The following is a 27,094-nucleotide window of genomic DNA, read 5'->3' on the forward strand; positions in this document are numbered from 1 at the left end:
CTTTTTTGACTCAGCATTTCGCTGCCTTTTCATTGGCTGACAGCTTGCCATCTGCTTCTCATTCACCTTCGCAGGAAATCCTTTGTCGACCAATCAAATCGGAGCTTAGTCTGCCAGACTTCTCTGGCCTCGGCCTAAAGGTTAGAGAAGCAGGAGTTTGACTTTTTAAATCCCAGAGCAGCTGGGAAAATATGTCAGCAGGGACCTGGGAGAAGAGACGCTCTCCCTTCGTCAGTATGGTGAAAAAATGTCCCAATTTGCAACGAGAGTTTTGTACTCCTCCATAGAGGGGATGCAAATCTTTTTTTAACTCCATAATTGTGCTTTTATTGTGCACGTGCAAGCAAGGTCAGCATGTTTTTGGACTTTTACCGGACTATATTTAAACGCTCAACAGTTTACATCATCATCTTCATGATTTAGTGTTCCAGATATGCCGCCGTTGTATTTCCACTTAAAAACTGGAATTTATAATACCACATGTTAATTGTGTGTTTGGATATAATTTGATATAGTTTCACACAATACGACCCTCTTTGAAACATGATCCACAGATAAGTCCTATTTTGTTGTCACTATAACAATAAAACAACCTCACAGTCCTCCTGACGTTCTGGGTTTTAAGCAGGAGGTGTCAGAAACGTCAGCTCAGGGAAAACCGGCCTGCAGCAGCCAAGCCTTCACGGCAACATCACCTTTTGGTCCTTCGATTTCGACTCTCCCTGTCATCATGACGCAGAATTCATCAAGTCCATGAGCTGAGTTTAGACGGATTGGAAAAAGGACTGTGTTAACTAAACATTAGAAAAGAAAAAATAAAAGGTGCACATGCTTCTAAAACCCCAGATCAAGGACAAACCGGTGTCCCCAGACCGTCTACCTGATCAGTCATATTGTGGCTTCATATGGCGTGTTTTTTACTTTCTATACTGCACTTTTAGGTGGATTCTTATTTTTGTGTTTTCTTCTCTGTTTGCCTTAAATTTTTTGTTCCGCAGTTGAAGCTCTGATTTTCCTTGGCTTCGTTTAAAAAAAAACAAAAAAACCCTGAACTCTTAATACTGATCACTTCATAAGGAGGAAAGTCTTTTCCGGCCGAGTCTGTCAGAACAGTTTTTATGCTCGCCTCTTGATGAGCTGCTGTTTAATTTTAAATTTGGACATCTTATCACATTCAAGATCGGTTTGGCTCGGTCAGGTGGCTGCGCCTTTCCTCCAAGTCTTCTCCTTCCAAGTGTGTGGGAGAAACGGAGAATCCAGGCGTTTCCAGGCTGGTTTTTTTTTTTCAACTTCGTCCGTATCCACATGCGGGAAGATGGAGGTTTTCCCAGGGAATCCCCTTGAGTTCTCTTCTTTCACATCTTTTTCTTAACCAGCTTGCAGAAAAAGGAGCAGCGGATGCTTTATTATGACTTCTGTTTATCTCATCTTTCACTTTTGTTTGTAAGGTTTGACTTTTTCTTTTCTTACTTTCGCAGAGCTGAACCCCAAAGGTAAGTGTTGCTTTCCAGTGACCCAGTAGAAGTAGAAAACCGCGGACCTGTAGTGTGGAGTCAGTCATGAGACGCTGTGTGTGCCGCATTGCTGAAGCGTTTTCACACACCTACACCTCCGCAGAAATGCACAGATTATCAAAATTACATAGTCGCATAAACACGCACACACATCACACACCGCTGTATATACAGGAAGAGGCTGCTGCCTACTGTTTATGTTCCCGTTACGTGATACTTGGCAGGAGTGTGCGCGCACACACACACACACACACACACACACACACACACACACACACACACACACACACACTTCCTCACTCCACTGAAAAATGTAAATATTCATTTATACCCATTTATCCTTTTATATTCCCTGCAGTTTACACAGGAATATCGTCTGTCACATGTCCCAACACACACACACACACACACACACACACACACACACACGCTCCTGCTGCTGCAGTGTTCCTAGCTCCTCGTTGTCAGCCGGTGTTTGTTTTAGTCCGTCGGTTTGTGTGCTTTGATCCAGAATAGGATGTCCTGTAATCTATAGTGGGCTTAGAGGCCCTGCTTTACACACACACACACACACACACACACACACACACACATACGAGAAAAGGCAGGACAAGAGAAGGACTTGCGTCCTCACATATGAAAATTATTCTATTGAACAGTTACCAGTCCAGAGTGAAGTCTATTCGTCCAAATGTCACCAAACGAGCATATGAGTGTGAATTTCAAGCACTTATGTTTTGGGTTTTTTTTTTTAAATCCTCATTCAATAAGACACTCCCCTGGACCTTGTTATAGATTATTATTATTATTTTTATTTTGAAGTACTTGTGGGTTTTTCTTTTTTTTTTAATCAGCAACTTAATTCTGATCCCTGAAATAACTGATGGAGACGGTGATGTATTTCATTCATGGAATCTGGTTTATTGTAATAGCAGAAAATATGTAATTGAACACGTGCATGAATTTGAAGGTGAGCTGGAGAAAGCGCCCCGGTACTGAGCTTTAATTAATCCACGGTCTTCCTTTTCTGTGAAGACGGTGTGAACGATGCTGCGGCCTCAGAGGCCAAACCGCTTCATAGGACTGGATCTGCTCATACCAGAGACTCAGGCAGCGGTGACCCCATCTGAACGTGATTTACCCAAGCCCAGAGTGCCGCCACGGTTCCTCTTTACTGTTTCCCCTCTGGAATGAGCACACGCACACACACACACACACACACACACACACACACACACACACACACACACACACACATTGGTGAGGTGACATCACTGCAGCTGTGGTAAGAACCTGATCCTGTACAGTGGTCCTCTACTCAAATAAAGCCTGTGGTCTCTCTCTCTCTCTCTACGCCCCTACCTCTCTAGCAAGCCACACACACACACACACACACACACACACACACACACACACATGGATTCCTGCTAATTGGTATCAGTCCTCTGAGATGACTGTACAATAGACGTACATCAGCGGCGGCGCTCGGTTTGCATTTTAAGTGGGTTCCTCGCTGGAAACTGCCCCGAAGCCAAGCGCGGTGATCAGGAGGAGAATGAGAGACGAGAGACCGCAGCGTGTGATCTATCTGTCAATTCCAGTTCATCTACACACACAAAAAAAAAATTAAACAATCCCCAAACAACAACTCGCTGCAGTTTAAAAGTCAGCAGGAGATGAATTCAGGAATCTGTAAGACAAACATAGTAACCACAGTTTACTGTAACTGAGAAATTCTGTTTAGCCACTTACTGGTTGTTTGGCTTCAGCCGCTCTGTAGGCCGGGCTGCCAGATTTATGAATCGAGGCATCTCCTCAAACACAAACAGCCCGCTGTTTCCTGTGCCTTCCACATCATGTTATTTTCATTGGTGAAAAATGGGGGACAGACTGAAGAATTCCCCCAATTCATCCAAGACTGTTTTTTTTTAAGGGAGGAAGAGGAAGTCTTCATTTGACACAGCAGTGCAGGAGAGTGTAGTGAAAACTCTCCTCTGCTTTTAAACCAGAACTAAGAACAGTCACTGCGGGAGGTTTTCAACATTTCTTCCTCAAGTGGTCAGATTTGAACTCTGACCTTCAGGTCACAAATCCTGCCTTCCTATTGTTTTAAAAAAAACCTTAATATTAATATTTAATCCCCTAATTCTGCAACTGTGCAATATTGTGATAAAGTTCCACCTCCGTCACCATGTAAATGGAGGAACGCACGACTTTTCTGAAACGCTGCTATTGCACGTGCACCGCTTTCTACCTGGAATCTACTGCTCTTAAGCCCATTTTACACCGGATCCACTGCGTTGTGCCGCGGCAGGCGTAATGAACCGCCCCCATCGTAGTTAATGCTTCTATTTCCACTGGATGAGGTTCACTTGCAGCTCGCTGCCACACAGCTACAACGCGACAAAAGTGATCCTCCGAGTCTCTTTGCTCCGTTTGCTGCAGCTAACATGCAAGAAAGTGGAGGAAGATGCTAAAAACAGATACTTCTACAACTAAAACCCAGCCTGGGGTCCATGATCCACATGGTTAACATGGTCCAGAAATGTTCCAAGTGTTCTGTCTTCACTTCTTCTGAACATAATGGTACAGACTCAGGGAGCCATTTAACTTTTTAATTAATGCGTACAACGAATTTATGCAGAGAATCACGGTGCATGATTCTTCAACATCAAAAGTTTGGCCAAACGTTTTTAAAAAAGAAGAAAAAAAAGTATCTGCTTGACTTAAGTCATGTAGGATAGATGAATAAAATAAAATAATGTTTTCATCCTTCATTAAGTTTTCATCCAGGTTACTGAGCCGGCTCCAGAGTCCATCGCCTCAACTAAAATAAAGTATGTACGGAAACGGGTTAAAAATACGATATCACTCTGATGTTCTCAGTTTTGTTTAAGGGGAGGAGCTTTCCTGGCATCCCAGACGTCTGGTACCCGGCAGGACTTTATTCAGTTTCCCAACAGAGTCCAAAATACATCTGAATAAAAGACCAATGTGTCTCCAGTGTTGGGCAGGACCAGGGTATATATTAAGAGTCTGGCTGTGGACAGCGACGCTGGTTACATTCAGGACTTTTGTACAGTTTTTTTTTCTTCTTTCCACTGTATCTCACCATCCCTCTCTCCATTTTAAACAGCTCAGTGACGCAACAGTTATTTATTGGTATTGTAGCGCTGACAAGCGCTGAGCCGGAGCTTAAACCTCCCAGCTCCCGTGTAGCTGACGTGACCCAGAATATGACTTTGGCAGAAACCATTTTGAGTCACTTGGACACTAATAAGTGTCTGTTGAGCCTGTTTCTGTTCACAATGTCCACAAAATGTAAGATGATTCATAACAGGAGGGGAAAATCTCAGCTGTGTTTGGACAAAATGCACTGAAATCACATCCTCCCCATTTATTTCAGTTCCAGCGCTGCTTCGGCTCATTGAAGCTCAAATACGGCATGTTATTCTTTTTCCCCTGCTAGCTGTAACCGTCCTACACCAATGACACATCGGCGTGTTAAAATCACTTCAGGACATTATTCATTTACAGAATTTCTGTAAGTTGCAAAAGTTCAACACTAAATTTTTACCACAAAAGCTCCTCCACTCGAGAAAAACAATCAGTAAATGTAAGCAGGAGAGTTTCTCTTGCTCTAAATGGTTGGGACATTTGTGTTTTCACATTGAGGCGGACTTGCTAAAATATAGTCACGCATGCATGAAGACATATGAATCCCTGCCGACAGTGCAGGTAAATGTTTGTATTGAAGTCGTAACCTGCTGACGTGCAACTAAAATAAATTACATTTACACCCACATATGTGCAAAGTCTGAAGGTAATCATGACTTCTACTGCCTGCCTCTAATCAATAACCAGAGAAAATGAAACAAAGCTATTTTCATTCTCACTTTTGATGAAGCAGTATTGTAGGAGGCTGCCGTTGTGCAACACACCCACATTCACGTTCACTTTTGAGTTTATTTTTCTTGCTTTTTGCTCCCACGGTCTTTGGATGATGATAATTACCAAACCAACATCCAAAAGCACAAGACGGTGAAACATGCAAATATCATTTTTATTTTATTTTTAATCCACATCCTTTCACAGGTGTTTTCTTTCTTGCACAACCACCTGTGGTGTGTTTGGTTTAAAGCTGAAATATCCCTGAATGTGCAATATCCCACAAATATCACCATCGAGTTAAAGGGCTTGAAAACAGCTGAAGCTGTTAAAACGTGCTACGTCAGAATCGTTCATTTAAAATACCCATGAATGCAGGTTTTCATGGTCTTCATGCTGGTTGTGGTGAGGTAGTGGTGGATAATATTGTCTTGGCGAACTCTGAGGACCAGTTCAGCATTGTTCATGCAGCACAGCTCACCTCGAAAAGGTCAAATCCTCTCTCTGCTTTATTAGCGTGACATGCTTGAATATTCTGCTGAAACGGTCTCTGTCGTCAGCAGATTTCAGTCCAGAGGAGCTCCTTCAGTCTGAATCAGCACATTCACTGCTGTCACCTTAATGAGGACTGAAGTCTCTGAGAAATGTTTCCCGCCACTTGTTGACGTGACGCCATGAAGAATGGCGGCTCTCACGGTGAAAAGCCGTCAAAGCAGCATCAACAGCATGCAGTCCCAGTAGTGGCCACAATGTGTGTGTCCTTATATGTTTACCACGGTACATGCTGGAGGATGGCGTCTCGTCTTTAAAATCAACACAGCAGTCTTTCTCAACTATCAGGAAATCTAATTGTGAGCATAAACTATTCCAAGCCAGTTTTTAAAATATGATTTAGAGCCTTCTGAAGAGTACAAGGACTCATAATGATGTCTTACGAGTTGTAGTCAGGTAGGTTCAACACATCATGAGTTTTCTTTTAATTCTATGTCTGTGCATGATTTTATTCATTCAGAAACATCTTGAAGCAACTGAACCGGGTCAACTGGACTTGGGAGACATTTCACAATCATCTAAGGCTACGGTCACTCTGCAGGTCTTGAAGTTCAGTTCAGATTTCTGGCTGAGATCCCATTTCTTTGATCATTCACACTAGATTTTAAAGTCGACATCCATCAGACTTGTGCAGAAGAAAAGTGTCACGTCATGCCGAGTACGCCATTTCTGGAAGTAAATATGGATGCTACACAGGTCTACAACGCCTGTCTAGCAATTTTCAAGTGGCTGTACAATAGGAACCGACATAACTTAATAAAAATGAATATGAGAGGAAGGAACTAGAGAAGATGCCGCTTCCTGCAGCGGCAAAATCGTGACGTCCCACATATGATCGAGGCCTGGCTCTGGAGTGGAAAAATCGGAACTGCAACGTTCACACTGTCAAAAAACAGATCAGATATTGGTGAGTTCTGAGCAGAAAATCAGAATTTAGTCACATTTGCCTGCAGTGTGGACGCAGCCTGTTGTTCCTTTGTCCCGGCCTAACGATGCGGACCTCAGCTTTTTAAACTCTTTGAAGCATCCAAAACCTGGTCTTCTCTGTCAGACATGCACACATTGCCGTCTCCAAACGAGTGCGATGGCTCCTTGAGGTGTAAATGGACACCTGAGTCTGGACCTGAGGAGGGTTCGGGTCGCCCCTCTGTCTCCCTCATGCATTCGCTCAGTGCTTGTTTGGTTTCACCAGCATAAATGTTATTGCACTGCTGGCTGCTCTGCGAGACGCACACCAGGTTGGTTTCTGTCTGAGGTTCTTTGGATGTACCGGTTTGGACGTGATGTTTACCGAAGATCCAGTTTCTCCGACTCTCATGCATCGAGAGCAAACCTCAAGCTATCGACTCCGGAGTTCAACCCTCCCGACGGCCGGTGACGTGCCAGGGAGTTGATTGGTGTTGAATGCGGCGAGACCCGTTGACAACAGAGTGGGATGCCTGTGGCGACTCCGCTTCGATAGCCCTCGCCATTGTGCCCGTCGCAGTTGTTTTTCCACAATGGTTTCTTTGAACGTTGTGTACAGCGGTGGCCTGGAGGTTAGACCAGCCCGCTGGTTTGAATCCCACCGCTGTGGGACCGTCGTGGGTCCCCGAGCAAGACCCGTTAACCCCTCGCTGCTCGCGCTGCATCAGGACTGGAGACAAAATCTCCTGATCTGCTGTGGAAACATCGTACATAAGCAGCTGAAACTCGCCGTGCAGAGCTTTTATCAACCTATTTCAGTTTTACCTTGACTTATTCACACAAGGGCAAAGCATGCTGGGAAAACCCAGATCCGCACCAACCTTTAGAAACACCCCCTTCAGGTCATTTCTTTCCAAGCACCTGTTAAAATCCAATCAAACTCCAAAGTTTTCAACATAATCTCCATTAAACTTTCCTAATAGTACCTGTGATCCTGTACTGCACTTTTAATATCAGTTATTCGGGCAGGAAATGACAGTTTGTCAGTCTGGATAAAGTAGAACGACACGGAGGTGACACATTTGTTCCTCTCAGATGTAAAGTCTCTGTTCCTATGAAGTGTGTTTCCTTGTTTTCACTTTCCCATGTAGTTCGTTTCATTTCAGTAGGAAGTGAAGTTGGACTTGGACCCAGTTTGAACCCGCTGCTCTTCAGCCGTCCCTCAGTGTGCATCACGTCTGACTCATTCATCCTCAGAGCTCCATCCTGAACACTGGTCCACGTCTCCTGGTATTTGTGATGTTTAGTCAATGGAGCGAGACACTTTGAGACTCTTTACAGTCTCATTAATAAAGAAAGAAAAATAATGACTAGGCTGTTCCATTTTGATGGAGATCTGGATTTGATGTTTTAGCCATTAGCTGATGAACAGATTGTAAACATAACCTCCATGCTGTGTTCACCTGTTTGATTGTTCATCAGTTTTCAGACAGTTGCATAAAAAAAACAGAAAAACAAAAACACAGCTTATTAAAACCAGACAATGATAGAAATATGATTTCTGACAGCAACAGCAGTGAAGTTAACACTGAGAAGAGGTTTGATTCTTCAGAATCAGTGAAATGAATGAATCTGACATGTGTTGCTGTGTTGTGTTTGTTGGGAGTGAATCGGTGTTTAGATCTCCAGCCGTCCAGAACGAAGGGTCAATGAGACGTTGAGAGGAGAAAGCAGACTGCAGTCTCTCAAACATTCATCCGTTCTCTCTCTCTCTCTCTCTCTCTCTCTCTCTCTCTCTCTCTCTCTCTCCCTCTCTCCCTCTGCTGTTTCAGTTGGCTTTGTTTCTTCCCTTCTTCTCTCTCCACCTCACTTGGTGCGCTGAAAGCAAATTGAATTATTCACATAATCTCAGCGTAATGTCTTGAATGACTTGTCTGGAATGAGAAGGTGCACAGTAGTAGCAGGTAACTGTTACTCTCCGTAACAACCTGGAACTTTCCGTGATTAACTCGTCCCTCTCTCCTCTCACACCGGCTGTCAGTCCTCATCTGATTTCCTCCTCCGCCCGTCCCTCGTTCTGCTTTATTTCTCGCTCCATCTCTTCTCAACAGCTGTTTTCCTCCATGCCTCCATTTTCCTCGCTCTGTTATTCCAGCTAAGTGTCCATCTTTGCCAAGCTCAGCGCTGCTCAGGCTCATGCCGTAGCTGGAGCCGGCCTTCACTCCTCATCCTCGTCATGAAACTTCCTCTTCGGTTCTCCCGCGGACACACCCCCCCTCACTCATGTTGATGTTGAGTCTCTCGGCCTCGCTGCTCCTCCGATACTCCTGTAGTTGGAGCATCTGCAGTGTTGACTGTGTTAACAAATTAAATCCTGACTGCTGTTTGCAGACGAAGCCTGAAAGGCGACGAGGGGACCTCGTTTGATTCACCGCGGGGAGGAAAAGTGGGCTTTTTTTTAGTGAAAGAGCAACAATGAAAGGGGAATAGTGTCAATCACTGCTGGGCTCGTATTTTAGTTGTATATTTGATTTATAGTTGTTTTTTTTTTGTTTGTTTTTTGCTATAATGAAGGCGAGCCTCACCGAACCATATACTGAGACTTAACCCGAGCCACAAGTGGGTGAATGGGACAGATCATGTATCTGTGGTTATAATAACACCAATATCAACTACCAGTGTGATAACGCACAATAGACGAGTAAAATGTCCATGTTGCACAGTGACACAGCTTCAGCAGCCTCTCCAGTCAGTTTTTCCTCCTTCCTAAGTTATTATTAGCAGCTCTGATTACACAGATGATAGTTGTGGATTGTATTTGCAACACCAGAAACTTAAGAGGTGTTTGAAAACCCTTCTGGTTTTCTGTCCTTTCAAAATATCAGAGTAGCTTTCTGATTTTATCTGCAAAACCAGAAGGAAAAAAGACAAAACACTGAATGATTCTGTAAGTTGTGGTGCTTTTACAGTGGAATGTGTCATCAGGAAGCTGTGTAGACGGACTGATTTACAGTCAGGTCTCTTTCTGCACCGACACACCTCCAAACCCTGCAGGACCAAGAGCATCACATCACCTCACCTCCTCAACATTCCAGCAACTCATTCAAAGAAATACCAGCGAGAGAAAAAGAAAGCCTTCACGCTTTGTGACATGTGTGGACTTTCTCGCAGGAGTTCCCAGGGTTCTCCAGTCCAGGTTCGGTCTTCCTCTGGCGCTGGTGTGTGTACCCTCGTCTCCAGCCAAAACCACCAAGTTCAAAATCACTGTGGACACCAACCAGCCGCCGGTCGACCTCGGCTCCGTCTTCAAAGGTAAAACGGCCCGACTCGCCCAGATCCTGTTCTCACTTTCCCAAACAATCCCGGCTCTGCTTGTGTTTCAGCCCTTAACCGTGCGCAGGAATGCATGACACCGAGACTCCCGCCTGTCTCCGTCCACAACATTGTCTTCTCACTTGCAGCTGTGGCTGTTGCCACGGCGACGCAGATCCTTAATTATCCACAGGGGTTCATGTTTTATTCCGCAGGAATTTAGCTGGAGAGATAAATCTGCGCTCTGTCATTTTTTTGGGTAAACATTGGTCGACGTGTCTTCTCGGTTCTGGTAAAGTTTATATTTCGCCGAGGTAATGATTCTTAATGTTTGTGAACCGGTGACGCAGCCACATGTGGACGTTTCGCCGAGACAGATGACTGAAAAACAAACAAAAAAAGAGGAGAGGCGAAGGTGGAGAGACAGGGAGCGACTGTGAACGTGCACGCACTCAGATAATTAATACGCGGTTGTGTATTTGTGTGCGGTTGCGTATTTATACAAGTGTGTTTATGCATGTTTGTATATTGGTGACTGTGTGTGTGTGTGTGTGTGTGTGTGTGTGTGTGTGTGTGTGTGTGTTTGTGTGTGTGTTTGAGCCCTGGGACGTTTGGTTCTGTCTCCCAGCTATCAGTCAATCAGCCACAGTGAGCGGCCCGGACGTCCACACACACACACACACACACACGCGCGGGCTGTGTGCTGTGTAAGCTGACATTGTGTGTGTTTGTGAGCGGCCTGACTCGATCTGGTTCCCCTCCGCCGGCGTCCTGCATGGCGATAGACTCTCCTATCTGTCTCATCGCTCCGCTGTGACTTTCTGTCTCTTCTCTGCAGAGTTTTCAGCTAAATCAGAAGATAAGGACGGGAACACTGTGGCGTTCCAGTTCCTCTCCGGAGCCAAGGTTACTGTGCTGGCCTCCAAGACCTCCCGTGAGTCTCGCTCAATCGCTAAATCTTATTGAGTTGTTGTTTTTTTTTTTTTTATTATTGGCTTAACTTCATCACAGCTGGTTTACTTGTAGGATTAAAACCAGCCTCGGGGATCGTCCGTCTCTCATCCAGGATTGCTTCAGTGCTTGTAAATCACAGGAAAAACCTGTTTGAAAGGTCGATGTTAAATGAAAAAGAAACGAAAGATTCAATCTTTTGCTAATAATATTATCCTGAATAATATGAATGGAGTTGCTCTCCTAGGCTGATATCTGGGGTTCAGCACTGTCTCAGGAAACAAAACAACAAACAAACAAAATAAAAAAAATTTAAAAATCATGATATTCACAAAATACAATCTGTATTTTTAAAATGAGATTTTAAAAATCTGAAAGCCCACAATAAAGATTAAAAATACCAGGGGAAAAGTGGGTGGAGTTTTTAGATTCTGTCTCTTTTCAGGCTCTTTTATTTTGTTCTAAAGCATTTCAGGATTTTATAACACCATCATGCCTTTTCCCTGGTTGCCTCTCAAAGGGGAAAAAAGAGAAAATAAAAACTCGCTTAGTGACTTTCCACGATATTTAATGAATTGCGGACAGTTTAGAGCTCTTAGTAACAGCTTAGATTTCGATGCTTCCTTTAAAAGTTTTTCGCTCTGCTTTCATGATTTTGATTAGAATTAAATACCCTTTAGTCTCTTCATATTAAAAAGAACTATGTCCCATAAGTCATTGAATAACCACAACTTTTACTATATTTATTATTATTGTTTATTATAATACAGTTTTATTCCTCACTCCTATTTATCTCATTACACAAATTATTTAAATTCTTTATATTTACACATCTCCACAATACAGTTATTCTTATTATTCACCAGATGAGAGCCTTCCCTGTGTGTGTGTGTTTTAAATGTTTTTCCCAGAGCGTTACCGTATTCAGAGTGACGCGTTTGAGGACATGTGGTTGGTGGTGAAGGAGCTGGTTCTGAGGTCCGACCAGCATTTCGCCAAAGCCGGAGTCAAAGACTTCAAGAAGAGCTTCAGCGGCCCGCCGCCGCTGCAGGACTACTTCCTGTCTGTGGACCATCACTTCCAGGTACTCACACATGCATGCGCGCGCGCGCGCACACACACGCACGCGCGCGCGCACACACACACACACACACACACACACACACACACACACACACACACAGATAAACATTTCCTCATTCGAGTGTGTGTGTGTGTGTGTGTGTGTGTGTGTGTGTCAGCTGCGTGTCAGTGCCCAGCAGTACCAGGACCTGCTGTCGGAGCGAGCGCTGCAGTTCCGGGCCATCCAGCGCCGCCTGCTGACACGCTTCAAAGACAAGACCCCGGCGCCGCTGCAGAACCTGGACACGCTGATGGACGCCACCTACAGCCAGGTCAGACACTAGAACGTGATGCGGCCGTGGCCGGACGGCGGGCGGAGGTGGAGCCTGCAGGAGGCCAGATGTCTCCTGACGGTCCCGGGGATCAGAGACAGGCGGTGGAACTCTCTGGAACGCCAGACCACCACACTCACTGCGCTGTCGCTGCCGGTTAGCTCGCCCGTTTCATCTCGCCCGTTTCATCTCGCTTTCATTTACATGTGCTCCTCGCCTTTCTTTCATTAACTCGCTCACAAACATGCCGACTCTACCGAACACCGAAGGAGGTTTTGGGTTCCACGTGTGCGTGGCGTTCTGTCGGTCTGCCCTGCCGTGGCTCTGCGTGCGGCGCTGGGTGTGAGCGCACAGCGGATCACGTAAACAGCGGACGTCCATCAGTCCCCGGGACGGAACCCTCACGCTGTAAATCTAGCGTTGCACGTCATCACCGGGCGCCACCTGCTCGTCTCCGCCGGGACCGGGTGCTGGACGTTTCTGGAAGGCGAGGACTTTTTGGTCGCTGCTCGTTTTCTGACCCCTTCACAGGTTTCAGGGTCGACACTCGGTCCAAGGAACTGGATGGAGTTCGGTTTAACGGGTAGACGCGAGTTCCGGTGCGTGCGACGTCAGTCTGAAGCTCATTCTAAGAGGAAACGGCGGCGGCATTGCCCTTGGGTTCCGTCTGGCATGCGGCCGGTGTCGCTGTGATGGCTGCTCGCCCCTGCTGACTACCATCGTTCCCGCTGTCCGTTGGCTCGGTGTTGACGCGGTGAGGGCGGCTTACATCGTGTCTTCATTAGCCGCCAGCGCCGCCCGGGCGTCGACGTTCGGATCAGCGCTGCTGCCGCTCGCTCCCACCGATATTTCACTCAGATTAACTTTCAGAGGTTAATGAGAGGAATTTAACAGCCTCCCTGAAGCCCTTGATGCCTTTTTAACACAAATAAACGGCGTTCACCGCGTGTTGGCCCGGTTACTGCCCGGACAGGCGGCCAGGGAACCCGATCCGAACCCGTCTGCCTGAAATGGAAACACTCGCTCTCTGTTTGATGTCAGCCGTCTTTTAATCAGCAGCACCTCTGGAGGTCGAGGAGGTTCCCAAAACAAAAGCCCACAGACTTCCTGTGATCCAAACATCTCGGCAGTCATGAACTACTGATAAAAACCACACAGATACACACATTTGAATAGTTTCAGCAGCTGTGAGAACACAGTTTGATTGAATGTGATATTGATCGAATGAAGAGCGGCGTGTTGCTTTAAAAATCCTTCCTCCAGTCTTTCATTCTTTGAGTTTCTCATTCTGAGGTGATCACGCCGCTCTGGCTGAGGGCTGGATAGAGTCAATGATCCGTGGTTGTGTGAACTTTATGTGACTGTATAAGTTCTGACATTGTGTGGAGACGTCACTCTGAGCGAACCGCTCTCCGCCGTCACTCCTGCCCATCGCCGCCTCCCTCCCTCGTCCTCATCCTCTCTCCGCCTCCCTCTCTTCCCGCCACCCGGCGGCCCTCGTGCGGGAAGTTTCCGACACACTATACACTCTGTAATGTATACACGCCCGGCATAATGGAGGCTATCGACAGCCGGTCGGAAGACTGATGAATGTGTGGAATTAATAATTCATGTCAGTATTGAGAGCCGTGCTGCCGAGGCCGGGCCCGGCTCAGCGCTTCGGTCCTGCTGCACCGCAGGATCCACCGAGGACGGACATCCAGTCCACGGTTCAACACGCTCCCGAAAATCAAAGATGCTTTTAATTAGACTTGATGTTTATGTATAGATTTTCCTTCTTTCATTACTCAACTACTTTTTGATATGAAGTGATAAAAGATGAACCAATCATGAGGCTAGTTTATGTGTTTGGCATCATTTATTCTCAAGGCTCCTCAGAGTGCTTCTCAACAGCTAAGAAATACATGAAATTGCTTCAGAATCATTGAAATTAAACAAGATATTAAGTAAACAAAATCACATTTAAAAGGCAATTAAAACAGGAGGGTAAAAATTTAAAATTTTCAATGAAACTAATAAAAATGCATTTGGAATATTTGAAAATATTAAAGGGATTTTACGATGCTGCAGTGAGTAGTAAAGTTTTCAGCCTTGATTTAAATAAGCGGACAGTCTGAGCAGACCTCAGGTGTTCAGGAAGTTTGTTCCACGAGTGACAAATATAGAAATTAAAAGCTGCTTCATTTTGTTTCGGCTCTGGTTCTCGGACTGGTTCCCGGACCCCCTGCGGTGTGTCAACGCTTCACAGGGAACTAATAAATCTTCTGTATCTTCATTGTATCCATTCAGCGCTTGTAAGATAAGGAAAGATAAAGAAATGATTTGTGATACCACTCCGGACGGCCAGAACACAGCCACACTGTTCTGCTGTCGTGTAAACGGACCTCGAGTCCGAACTGCTCCTCCAGGTCAGGCGTCGTCGGACTGCTCAGAAAGCAGGAGTGTTTTTCAGCTCTACGCGAAGAATCAGCGGCTCGATGCCGGCAATCACACTCATCAAGACGTTGGAGGAATGTGCGGCCAATCGGGAATGCCGGCGGACCAGGCACCTCTTTCATTTCGGCTGGGAGGAATGTCTGCCGGCTAAGTTTTCAGCATCAATCTTGCGAGCCGGGGGGGGGATTTCCCCCTCGTTAGCGGTGTGTGTGTCTCCACATGCAGCGGCCGGCCATCGCCGCCGAGCCGTCAGAGATAAGAGGAATGAGCTCCCTGCGAGAATACGCTGTGGTCGGCTGTGCGTTTATGCAGCAGAGGTATAATATTTCCATTGTTCATGCTGCCTTTATGGACCTATATTTTATTCATGAATTCCTGAGAGCTAGCGGGCCTCAACTGACCGTGTGTGTGTGTGTGTGTGTGTGTAAGCGCAGGAAACTTTTTCATCTGCCGTCTCCAAAACACACCCGATGCTCAGAGCGGCTGAATGTGATGGATGAGTTTCAGGTCGGAGTGAGACCGGTGAATGATTGTTTGTTATGTGTCGGCGGCGGCGGCGGCGGAGAAGACGGAGCGGATTGAGGTAATTAGCAGCTCCGCGGCTCTTTCAGTCGTCTGTCCTGGTCGGAGGTGTGTTTCTCCTGCGCCTCCCTTCCCGGTCGCTCCTTAAAAAGCCATCCGTCATCACGGCCCCCGTGTTTTACACCCTTCCCTTGAACCGGCGCTTGATTAATCGATGGCCGTCAGAGGTTAGCCCGCGCTCGCCACTCCAGCCGGCCGGACGGAGAGACGGGACTGCCACTCAGAGGAACCAAAATGAGAACTGAATCAGTGCAAAACCGGTTTGTGAGAAATGAGTGAAGAAAAGGCCAAAAGGGGAAGAGAAAAAAAAAAAGTTCAAGAGATTTTTTTGGTTTCCATAAATATTTTCCTGAGAGCAGTTTCCTCTGGAGGTGAAACGTCCGTCGTTTGTTAGTGTTAGCATTAGCGCCGGGCTAGCGGGCGATGCCGTGGGGGGGCTCGGGAGCCGGGCCGGGCCAAACCAAGCCCGGTCTCCCTGTAATTAGGAGTTCAAACGCTGGAAGAGGGCGGCTCGCTGACTGACGGGGTGACTGACGGGCCGTCCGGGGGCCTCGGGGGCCCCTAATGGAGGCTTCTGCCAGACAGCGGCGTGATTTATCTGGCCCCAAATGGAGCTCTAAACACGGCTAAACACAGATCCCACTGTGGAGAGCCGGACCACCGCCATTAACAGCCGGGCCTCTCACGCCCTGCGCACATGCATGCATGCATACGTGTGTGTTTGAGTGTGTACTCAAAAGTGCACGAAGACATGTGCATTTCAGGCAAGTATAAATGTGTGTGTGTGCGTGTACTCATGTTTCATTTGGCGACTTGTTTTTTTTTTCCATTCATAACTGTTTTTAACGTTTTCAAAATGTAAAACCTTCATTGCGTTCACAGGACAGCGGTGCTGAGTCAAACTTCTCCTAGCGCCCACTAGTGGCCTTACAGGAAAACTACACCGTTTTCAGTGTTTCTGCCGTTGCTGTGTAAACGGACAGTTTTTAACATGTTGCTGTGTAAATGAGAAACTTTTCTGCAACGAAAATGCAAAAATGTGTTTTCACTTGAAACCTTGTGTAATCGGAGCCTATGTGTTCGGTGTTGTTTTTTTTCCCCTAACTGTATGCTTTCAGTGTGTATTGACAACTTAAAATGCCTCGAATCTCATCACCCACATGTTAGAATCAGCTTTACGTACATAATGAAATCTTCAGGCGAGTGGCCGTGTTTCACAGCTTCCATATTTCTACCAATCAGCTGCAAGTTAATTGACTGTCAACATATTCACTTTAACATTGTGAAATTCAGGAATTCTGACCTGACCAGTATGTTAGAAGGAAGCATTTAGTAATTATTAGGATCTGTAGCTATAAACAGTGGAATATTGCATGATTTTTGTCAGCTTTACACAAAGGAATCGATTGTATGGAAAGATTAGGCTGCAAGGAACAGATGAACACCAATGAATTAATCCATCTATAGAATATTTTTTTCCTTTTTTGGCACAACATTTCACAGTCCAGGTTACAGAGCAGCCGGGAATGTAAAGACCTGTAAAGTGAGGTGTGAATAGAACTGTCCTGGTTTGACTCTGTTTTTCCGAAGAACTAATGGAGTGGCACCAGAAAGCTCATGGAAAGGCCGGTAGGATCCTCTTAGTGCTGAAGTGTTTCAGGCAGTGTTTCTCTGGTCCAGACCAAATTTGGTAAAACATTTAAAAAAAAAAAAAAAAAAAAAAAAGGGGGGGGAAAGTCAGCGCCGTCGTCCAGGTCACTTCAGGCCTCGCACTGACATATTTACCATCACACCAACACTAAATATACACTGGACAGCAGCGAGGTTGTACACTCGGCTGTGTAATTTCCTGGACAGACGTCCTTCAGGTGCTCTCGTTTCCTCCCACAGTAAGAAAAAGAAAAAAGTCTGAGTTTAATTGGGGACTATAAATTGCACGTAGGTGAGAAAGTGTGTCTGTTTCTGTTTTCATCCTGTAACGGAGCGGTGAGCCGTCTGGTTTACGCTCCCTCTGCCTGCCGTCAGCTGGATCAGAGGATGAGTGGCTGTAATTTTTCTTTTTTAACATCTTTTTTTTAGTCAGCAAAACGGTTGAATAAAAGATATGCTACACTTTTGTGACTCCACAATTAATAGGCCTGTAATTTAAACTAAATTATAACTCAGCTGATCCTTTCTGTTAGGGATTAATTCACGATCTTATTAGTTGTTGGTTACGGAAGTCGGCGGATTAACTTCGACCCCGTTCGACGGCGTTTTAAGTGTCAACGCGCTGTTTTTGCTTCAGAAACATTTCGCGTTTACACAGCAACATTTTGAGCATGTTCGGCTATGAATTGGTGCTATTTAATGAAAACAATGTCCGTTTAGTTTACCTGGAACTAAGTTAAGTTTCTCTATTTTTCAAGTATGGCCAGTAGAGGGTGCTGTTGGCTGTGTTTGTAATGAAACCACACCCACATGTTTGCAGAGAACAATATATTATAAAACATTAATGATCAGAGAACGCAGACATCTGCCTGGACAGATACCCAGTGGGATTATTAATACGGTAACTGCAATGAAAGTTTTGTTTTCACACTTGAAAACTTTGAGTAAATGAGGCCTGTATATATATTATTTGCAGCAACATGGTGGAGAACTCTGCAGTTAGAGCGAGTTTTCCTGCGTTGTTCCGTTGTCCGGCTGATGAATTAGTTGTTCAACTCGGTAGTTGCCTTTGCTAAACTGGCTCACTCGTTTGACCAATCAGTGACAAATACCAAATACCTCCCGCTGGATGTTTTTTCAGCAATAACACGCCACAGTCGTTCCTCAGCGTCTGAGAGAAGCGCCTCCAGTCGGCGGCCTCCTCCGACGCCCCGCGGCAACACAACAGAACCCCACCTGAACCCCGCCGCGCCGTGCCTCATCTGGACCCGGCCGGATCACGGCCCCGGTCGGGTTTCACTCACCACCAGACTCTATAGGACCCGGTGGTTTTGTTAACTTTTCCTCGGATCAGACATTTCCTGTTTCTGATTATGATTTTTACTACATTAAAAACAGTATGGATTTGAGTAAAGTCCTCCAGCAGCTGCTTTCCGTTAGGAGCAGAATGAAATTTGAACTCTTGAGAAGTTAAGCTTATGTTGATACAGAGAATGAATTTGCAAACGAACGCTGGGTTTGAGCTGTGAGCCTCACTGGGCATCCCAGTCGTATTTTTTTTTTCCTTTAAATGTGTGTATTCTGTGGTAACCATCGGTTTGTGACCTTCAGGCTCCCCCTCGTATCTGAAGTTGTGCTCAGGGCTCAGTCGGCTGTTGTGCTGTTAACACATTAACAGCTGTGTGTTGATAGAGCAAGGCAGCGCGTGTTTGTTTATCTGGTGTGAATGGCAGCCTCTTAGCTGCTTTGTATGTTTGATTATCAGATTAAAGCACCGATGGGAGCTGGGAACTTCCTCTTTCCCTCCATTTCAATCATGTTCTGGCCTCCCCCCCTGCAGGAGATCTTTTACTTCAGGAACATGCATTTACACCCATCGGTGCTTCTCTCTCACCCTTACACACACACACACACACACACACACACACACACACACTGGGACCCTTCTGGAAGCTGAATGGCGCTCAGAGGAGTGGCGGTGGTCTGGTTTGTTTTCCTTCAGACGGCCTGTTTATGGGACCGTCTGTCTTATCTATGAATGGCTGTCTTTCATTCAGCTGACTGACACTCAATGTTCTGTGAGTGTGTATGTGTGTGTGTGAGTGTGTGTGTGTGTCTAACGGGGGGTCGCCTGTCTCCGCGGTGGGAGATTATGTCTTTTTATCTGCTTATGTGGTGCCACGGTGAAAACATCCATACCTGCAGATACACAGACTCCCCGAGGTCCAGAGGTTTGTTTACAGCTTCGTCTCTTGATGCTTGTAGCGTCGTCACAAGTGAAGTGGAATGTTTTATGTGCGTTAATGTCAAGGTCAAAATATGAGAAACGCCTACTGTGGCAGTGATTACATGAACCAGGAGTCTGATTAAACGCCAGTCAGATTAAAACTGCTTCATGTAAACACTTCTGTCTGATAAGTCAGACCCTGTACGGTCATGATCTCTCTAGAGGAGTTATTGTAGTGCAGGTTTGGGGACGTGTTGCTTAATATTGCCCTGTGACTCTTCTGGCAGGTTTTTTTTTTTGTTAGTTTCAAAGAGGACAAAATGTGGAGTTTCCATGTTCTCCCTCTGTTTTCTCTGAGTACTTTGGTTTCCTGTCACAGTTCATAGACCTGCTGTACATGTCAGAGGGAAAGTCCTATTATCTCAAGCCCTCCGTGACCCCTAAAGCTCTGATTTATGGACGTATTCGGCAGCTAAAACGTTTCCTCTAAATAGCATCATTGAATTTTTGTCATCAACTGTGCATCAAGTTGGAAAGTCTCTTCGGGACAATCATTAAATTTCAACGATGTTTGGCCCACATGAGTAAGAATTCACATGTTTTCCCCTTGTTCTCATTCAGAAAGGCATCCCAGTGTCTCTGAGCTCACAGTTCTGAAATGAAGCACCACTGGTTCAGTTACAGAACAATTTCACAAATGTTGTGTGTACTCTTCTTTGTCAAAGTTTTCTTGATGGATCAAACATTTTGATCAGGTTGTAAAGGGTCTTTAGGAAAGACGATTCCACATGAGTCTCATACGAGGGGGTACCAGAAAGAAACCGGACTGTGTTTATAAAATGAAAACAAGAATGATTTCAGAGTTGTGGTTCAATCTCGCTACAGTATGCTCTTATGCAGATCTCTGCAAAGTATCGTCTCACAAAGTTACACAGGGAAAGAACACACAGCGCTGACGTCAACACAGCGGGACCCCCTTCTTGGGAAAAGCACAAAATGGCGGAACACAAACGTGATCAGCGCGCAAGCATCAGATTCTGTTTTCTGCTGGGAAAAACAGCGTCAGAAACACTCACCACGGTCCAGGAGGCGTATAAAGACGGTGCCCTGGGGAGAACGCAGGTTTCTGAATGGTATGGGCGCTTTAAAAGGGGCGAAATGTCCATTGAAGACCAGCCCCGCTCCGGACGACCCGCGTCCTCAGGCACGCAGGAAAAGATCCACAAGGTGGAAGCCGTGATCTCGCCTGACAGGCGAAGGACGATCGGGGAGGTGTCCACCTTGACGGGGGTTCCGTGGAGTTCCTGTCAGGAGATCCTGTCCCAGGATTCAGGCTTGCGGCGGGTCGCAGCGTAGATGGTCCCGCGCATCCTCACTCCGGAGCAGAAGGCGGCCCGCGTGGATTGGTGCCGGGAAATCCTCCAGCACACTGAAGAGGATCCTGGGCCGCTGGGCAGAGTCATCACAGCGGATGAGACCTGGCGTCACGCCTACGATCCCGAGACAAAGCAGCAGTTGAGCCAGCGGCGACACCCGGACTCCCCTCGGCCGAAAAAAGCGCGCCAGTCCGGGTCAGCGGTAAAAGCCATGCTGATCTGCTTCTTCGATGAGAAAGGGGTCGTCCACAGCGAGTTTGTACCGCCTGGGCAGTCTGTTAACCAGGACCACTACATCCAGGTCCTGAGGGGCTCCGAGAAGCAGTGAGGCAGAAGCGTCCGGAGCTTTGGCGGGATGGCGAGTGGTGGCTGCACCACGATAACGCGCCGGCGCACCGGGCCCTGCGCGTAATGCAGTTCCTGGCGAAAAACGGGATGATCCTGCTGCCTCATCCGCCCTATTCGCCGGACTTAGCACCGTGTCATTTTTTTCTCTTCCCAAGAATGAAAAAAGAGCTGAAGGGGCGGAGATTTGAGGACGTCGAGGAGGTTAAACAAAAATCGAAAGACGCACTGAACGGGATCAGTACGCACGAGTTTTCAGACGCCTTTGAAAGCTGGAAAACACGGATGCAACGGTGTATTCAAACCAGCGGGGATTACTTTGAAGGCAACGGCTTTGAATAATTGTTAAAATAAAAGAAATGAAAAGTTATAACCAGTGTCCGGTTATTTTCCGGTTCTCCCTCGTAGAAGGTGAGTGAAACCTGCCCCGGTGATATGAATCAATGGATGAATCAGATAAGACGCACCTCCAGTATGGTTTAGTAATCAGCCATGTTTAAGGTGACGTCGTCCTCGAAAAGGACTGATTTCCGAGTGGATTCTCATCTAAACAGATCAGCACCATGAGAAATGAGATTAAGAGGGTGAAGTAATTTGATCATTTACATTTCGATCTCGGTCCCGGTTCTTGTTATGCGGTAGCTTTCCCGTTCTTCCTGCTGTCACACACATTGTTTTCATCCACATCAGGCAGCTGTTTCAGATACAAACACCCTGAAACCGTGTGTGTGTGCGCGGCCTCGGCGCTGCCAGCTGGCAGACGGACAGGGTTAGCGAGTCGCAGGTAAACACAGAGCGCCGAGCTGCTGAGACGTCGGACATTCCTCTGCGGACCTGCTGGAAACCAAAACCACTAATATGTGAATCGCTGTTCTATTTTATAAGCCAGGTGGCCTGGATCACCTCTCCAACCGAAATGTTTTCTGCAGAAATCTGTTTATGTGCATGTTTTCCCCTCACGTGTTTGCCAACTGTACGAGGCGATAATGTCTCATTGTAAGGTTTACAGTTGGTTCCCTGCGTTTAAATGTGTTGGTCAAGTCATCGTGGCCTCAGAAGAGTCTGAACATGTTACAGTGCCTCACGTATTTATGCAACACAGATTCCTTATTTAATTTAAATTTTCTTTCCAGCTTCAATTCACTGTGAGCAAACGAATAACAATCTCATCAGCTTTAGTCAATTATTGTGAATTTATGTAGGTCTTATATGTAATTCCAGGTGGAATTAGGTCATTAAAAGTGTGTTTAAAGTTAAAATCTTTCAGATTTAGCTCTACAAAGCCCTGTAAGATCAGCGGGATCAGATAAATGTTTGTGATGAGGTTCTGCTTCCCGGCCCAGTCCCAATCTGCCGTGGTCTGACCACCAGATGGGTTCGGGCCAAGCCTGACTCTGGTTTCTCCCAGTTCCCTCAGGCTCCGTCGGCTCACGTTTCATTTTATTCGTCTTCCCCAGATTTTAATCAGGTTTGGGCTCATTAAATGTCGCAGCGGTTGCGGATGGGATAACACACAATACATATTCCTTCTACGAGGTTCAGGACACATTTTGGACTCGATATATGACGTGCTATGAACGTCACCTTTAAGAAAATAACACACACACACACACACACACACACACACACACGGGGAGGAAGTGAAAATTGAGGATGAAGCATCTGCGCTGTTCTTTATCAGACCGGCAGAGATGACCTGCCAGAGGATTTTCTCATAGATGTGGTGGAGCCGGAGGAGAGTTTATTATTAACATATGGATGTGGTCATGAGTGGGAGGGGAAGGAGGCTGTCGGGGAGGGGATCAGAGGGTGAAATTCAGGGACAGATAGAGGAGATAGAGAGATGAAAAGACCGAGACAAGAAAGACCCGCGGAACACAAAGAGCCAGATCTGTATATTTACCAAGACGTGAAGACGCAGAGGGAAGCAGGGGGCCGAGGAGGCGGGCCGTGGGAGTTGAAAGGGGTTGACGGGTTTGACGTATGGAGAGATGGGAAGGGAAGCAGACGGGTTTACAAACACAAGAAACAGGAGTGAGCAGAAGGAGAAGCAGAATGAAAATGCACTAAAATGCACTGATACTCCTGCAGCAGGAGGTGGTTTCAGCGATCATTTGCCTTTGTTCATTTCCATACCTGTGCTTATAGAGCTGCCATGCAGAGTGAGATATACATGAGCAAAACATAGGAAAAGGTGGAGGTGAAGAATTTGGGAATGGAGTATTTAATGTTTGATTAAAGTAATTCATAAAATAAGATGAATTACAAAGAAAGACAGAAATGAAATGTAGACGGCAGAGATAGAAGACATAAAGAGAAATGGAGCAGATGGCAGATCTCCTCCTCCCTCTTTTCTCTCTTTCCTGTCCTCTGATCCCACAGCTGAAAGAATCAAAGAACAAATCTGACTTTTATTGTGCTTTTTTCCCCCCGCCACCGCCACCGCCCGTCCATCTGCTTTTATCTGTCTGCTGTCTGTCTCCAGCAGGACACGGCGATCTGATCTCTCCATCAAACCGCACGGCGACTCGCCGACAGTTTACAGTGCAAGAAAGGAAAACCCGCGTGAAAACTGACAACAGAAATTCACAGTACATAAAGCATCTTCAAAATACAGAGGAAAATATGAAGAAAACAAACCTGTGTTCAACACTTTGAGAGATCAGATTATCCTGCCGACATGAAGACTGAAGAATTTTATCCGATTCAATGGAACAATCCCATGATGCTTTGCTCGGTGACGTTGGCTAATTCTACCCAGTTTTACCTGAAAGCCCATCAGTATTAAGGACGGACTGGTGAAATTCAGACTCTTTAAAAGCTACGTACAGCACCGAGGGCTGATTTTACGATGGAGACACAAAGCTCCGACTGTGGAAAGTAACCCTGTGCGTCGTCTGTACGAACACACCAACAGGGTTACAGACCTGATCCCATCCGATCTGATCACACAGAGCCGCTCAAATCAGACAGAAGTATCTGATGGAGCCATTTTAATCACGTCAGTTTAATCTGATTATGTTTCTTATGGCCACAGAGGAAAAAATACGGTCAGAGATCGATACAGAAGCAACAGAAAGGTGGGATTTTTGCTGATGTTTCACCCTAAAAATGTTCCCACTAATGTCGAGAGCGGTGAGTTTCCCACCATGCTTACCACTTCACCTCTCGCTGCGCCCTGCCGCTCAGCCCCAAGCAGAGATTTAATAAATCATCCATGTTGGAAAGCTGTCACGCTGGGAGGGGATTAGAGATGCTGAGATTATCGACTGAGGCCTGCTCTTTTCCCTCCTGCTTTAATTAAACAATCGGATAGCTCAGCACCAGCGGCCCAGATCCCATTTCACACCCTGTGAGTTAATGGACAGTGGCCCGGGCAGTCCGCTGCACCGTCGCCCGGTTTGAGACCCGCTGCTCATCACGGCGTCTGGACTCCAAGGCCTTTCTCTGGCACGGCCCCGGACCGTGACAGACCGCAGCACTTGTGCTGTTTGCATTCTGTTGCAGTCCGTGGGAAGCTTTTGTTTAGCCGAAGAGTAAAGAAATCAAGTTCGCAGCTCACGCGACAGCATGTGGCGTTTGATGCCGTCGACCACAAACCATAACCTGGCACGGTTTTCACGATGCTGCGAGTCGAAAGGCCAAAGCGGAGCGGTGATCGAAAATTTCCACATGCATTCCTTGCTCTGCAGCGGGGACTGCTAATGTAGTGGAACCGGCTTTTTCGTGCAAATCAAATGAAATCATTAATGTAGCTTCAGTGCGGCTGTGGATGTCGGTGTGGGGGAAGTCGTGAGATCAGCGTGAGGCTAGCCAAACGAGCTTTTCGTGGTTTGGACCGCCGCACCTTTAAGAGACTCTGCTGGAGAAAGTGGAAGCTTGAAGGCTCTCCACCCGTCTAATCACTCCCACCTTCAGCCCGGAGAACGCTCCCTCAACCTTGAAACCAACCCATCCTCAAAGAGGAAGAGTTAATGCAGAACACTCATCCCACTGCTGAGTGCGGGGAAATGTTTGATCAATAACAAAACGCTGAAGAGCTCAAAGAACCAGCTGGGACACTGGCTGAAGTCTTGACCTTTAGGGTTCAAGTCAAGGCTGCAACAGAAACGATGTCCAGGTTAGAAAAGGGCCAGGTGCTGGTTGCAGTGACTTCCAGCTGAGTGTTGTAAAGGTTAGCTAAAGGTTTCCCCCCCATCACTGGACTGAAGCCAGTTTACACCACGATCCCGGCTCCATTCTGAGGGTCCGTTTACATTATGGTGCTCGGAACCTCTGGAAATGTATCTTTTAGAAAACCGCTGCCATTGTGAAACTTTTGGAAAAACGCCCTGACTTCGTCTCTGCGTTAACTGTAGACGTGGGAAATTCAACTGAAAATGAAAATTACAGCATGCTCACTGCGTCGGTTCAGCGTTTCCGCCGTTGCTGTGTAAACAGAGATCGGTTTCAAAATGCCAATGTATAAATGTGAAGGTTTTCTGAAATACAAACACAAAATTTCATTTGAAATGCTGTTTGAGCAGAGAGACGCGATAACGTGCAGAGTTATTTAGAGAAACTTATGGACCAAATGTGATTGAAGTCTCTTGGAATTTGGGAAGGAAAGTGGTCCATAACTCAAGTAACAGACCGATAAAGAAATAAACGCCACACAGAAACGGCACTTCCAACCTTGGGATCGATTTGGGGAAAGTAACTGCCATAATATTGGAGTGTGGACCCATTTTTATTGTGAAATAAACAAAATAATTGTGGGAAAAAATTAACAGAATAAAAATTAAAAGCAACTTTCAGGTAGCATTCATTAAAGGGTGATAAACACCCAGTTCACATTATAAAACAGCTAAAAGTAAAAACCATTCTCTGAAGCCTTTTCCAAAGGAAAAATCCACGAGGCATTGAAATTCATCCAAAAATGCACACACCGTACATCTGTCCAATCCCAAACCACTAATGCGAAATAATGTGTGTTGATGTTTTCAGACTGATTGTGTTGTGTTTAATCTTTGATCCTTTGTCAGCTCGTTCTAATGACTTCATCCAAATCCAGAAAGTTTCTGTCGGGGGGGGCAAAATTAGAATGAATACCATGGGACATGTCAGAAAACACTGCGGCCGCATGACGGGAAATCTGCCACGTGTGTTTGATTTCTGATGAATAAATTCCTGTTCTGTAGGGGAATGCCGCCGCGCGTCACTCCATTATTTAATTAGCAGCGAATATGAGTGTGTGCGGCGCCCGTCATGTGGCGAGCGCGTATGGAAACCATACACACAAAGGGAGCCGTTGGCAGCCGAGGCAGCCGTAATATAGTGGAACAATGTATACAGAAATGCGCTGGGAGCTGCAGCTAATGGGCTTTTTGGGCACAAGCTGGAACACGTTTGTGCGTGTGTTTATATCTCTGCTGAAGTGTGTGACTGTGAGGGGACGAGAAAGATCTGAGGACGGTTCTTCACTGGAGGTCAGCTTTTTAACTTTCAATGGAATCAAACTCTTTAACGTGCTTATTTTTGGTGTTCATGGACTTTTGTTGGACCGAGTTAGTTCTTTACATCAATGCAATGTACAGTATCGCTCCAAAGTTTGAGAACATAGACACGAAAATCTAAAAACAAATAAAAATACAATAAAAACAATGAAATGGCAACACTAACACAGGAGCAGAGTCTGAAACTGGGTTAAAAGCTAACGAATATTAATGTGTCAATGCAAAATTGTATATATTAAAGTAAAAAATCATCACAAAAGATGCTTAAGTTCCAAAGCGGATCACAGTAAATACCCGTCAAACGAGGTCGATAATATTTCTTAACCTCTCTGTCACCTAGGGTGACCTGAAAGTCACTGTCAGATGAAATGCATTCTTATTGTTTGTGGAATTTTTGGTGAATCGGAGCCGAAGATGACGAGTCAAGGTGTTGACGCCGCACAAGGAGGATTTATTGAGGATTACA

At 46.0% G+C, this 27,094-nt stretch overlaps 1 protein-coding gene across 2 annotated transcripts in view; it reads left to right on the top strand.

The window, feature by feature from the left end:
- bbs9 (Bardet-Biedl syndrome 9) overlaps positions 1–27,094 on the top strand; it is a 160,471-nt gene that overhangs the window by 49,130 nt on the left and 84,247 nt on the right. Inside the window, exons 15-19 of one of the 2 annotated variants that reach the window (XM_030102972.1) lie at positions 1,479–1,493; positions 10,032–10,172; positions 11,011–11,106; positions 12,035–12,207; positions 12,365–12,517. In XM_030102972.1, the coding sequence (XP_029958832.1) occupies positions 1,479–1,493; positions 10,032–10,172; positions 11,011–11,106; positions 12,035–12,207; positions 12,365–12,517 (578 nt within the window). The remainder of the gene's footprint in view (positions 1–1,478; positions 1,494–10,031; positions 10,173–11,010; positions 11,107–12,034; positions 12,208–12,364; positions 12,518–27,094) is intronic. The other variant, XM_030102973.1, reaches the window with a different exon arrangement.

This window comes from Salarias fasciatus, chromosome 11, assembly GCF_902148845.1.
Source record: "Salarias fasciatus chromosome 11, fSalaFa1.1, whole genome shotgun sequence".
NCBI classification, from domain to species: domain Eukaryota; kingdom Metazoa; phylum Chordata; class Actinopteri; order Blenniiformes; family Blenniidae; genus Salarias; species Salarias fasciatus.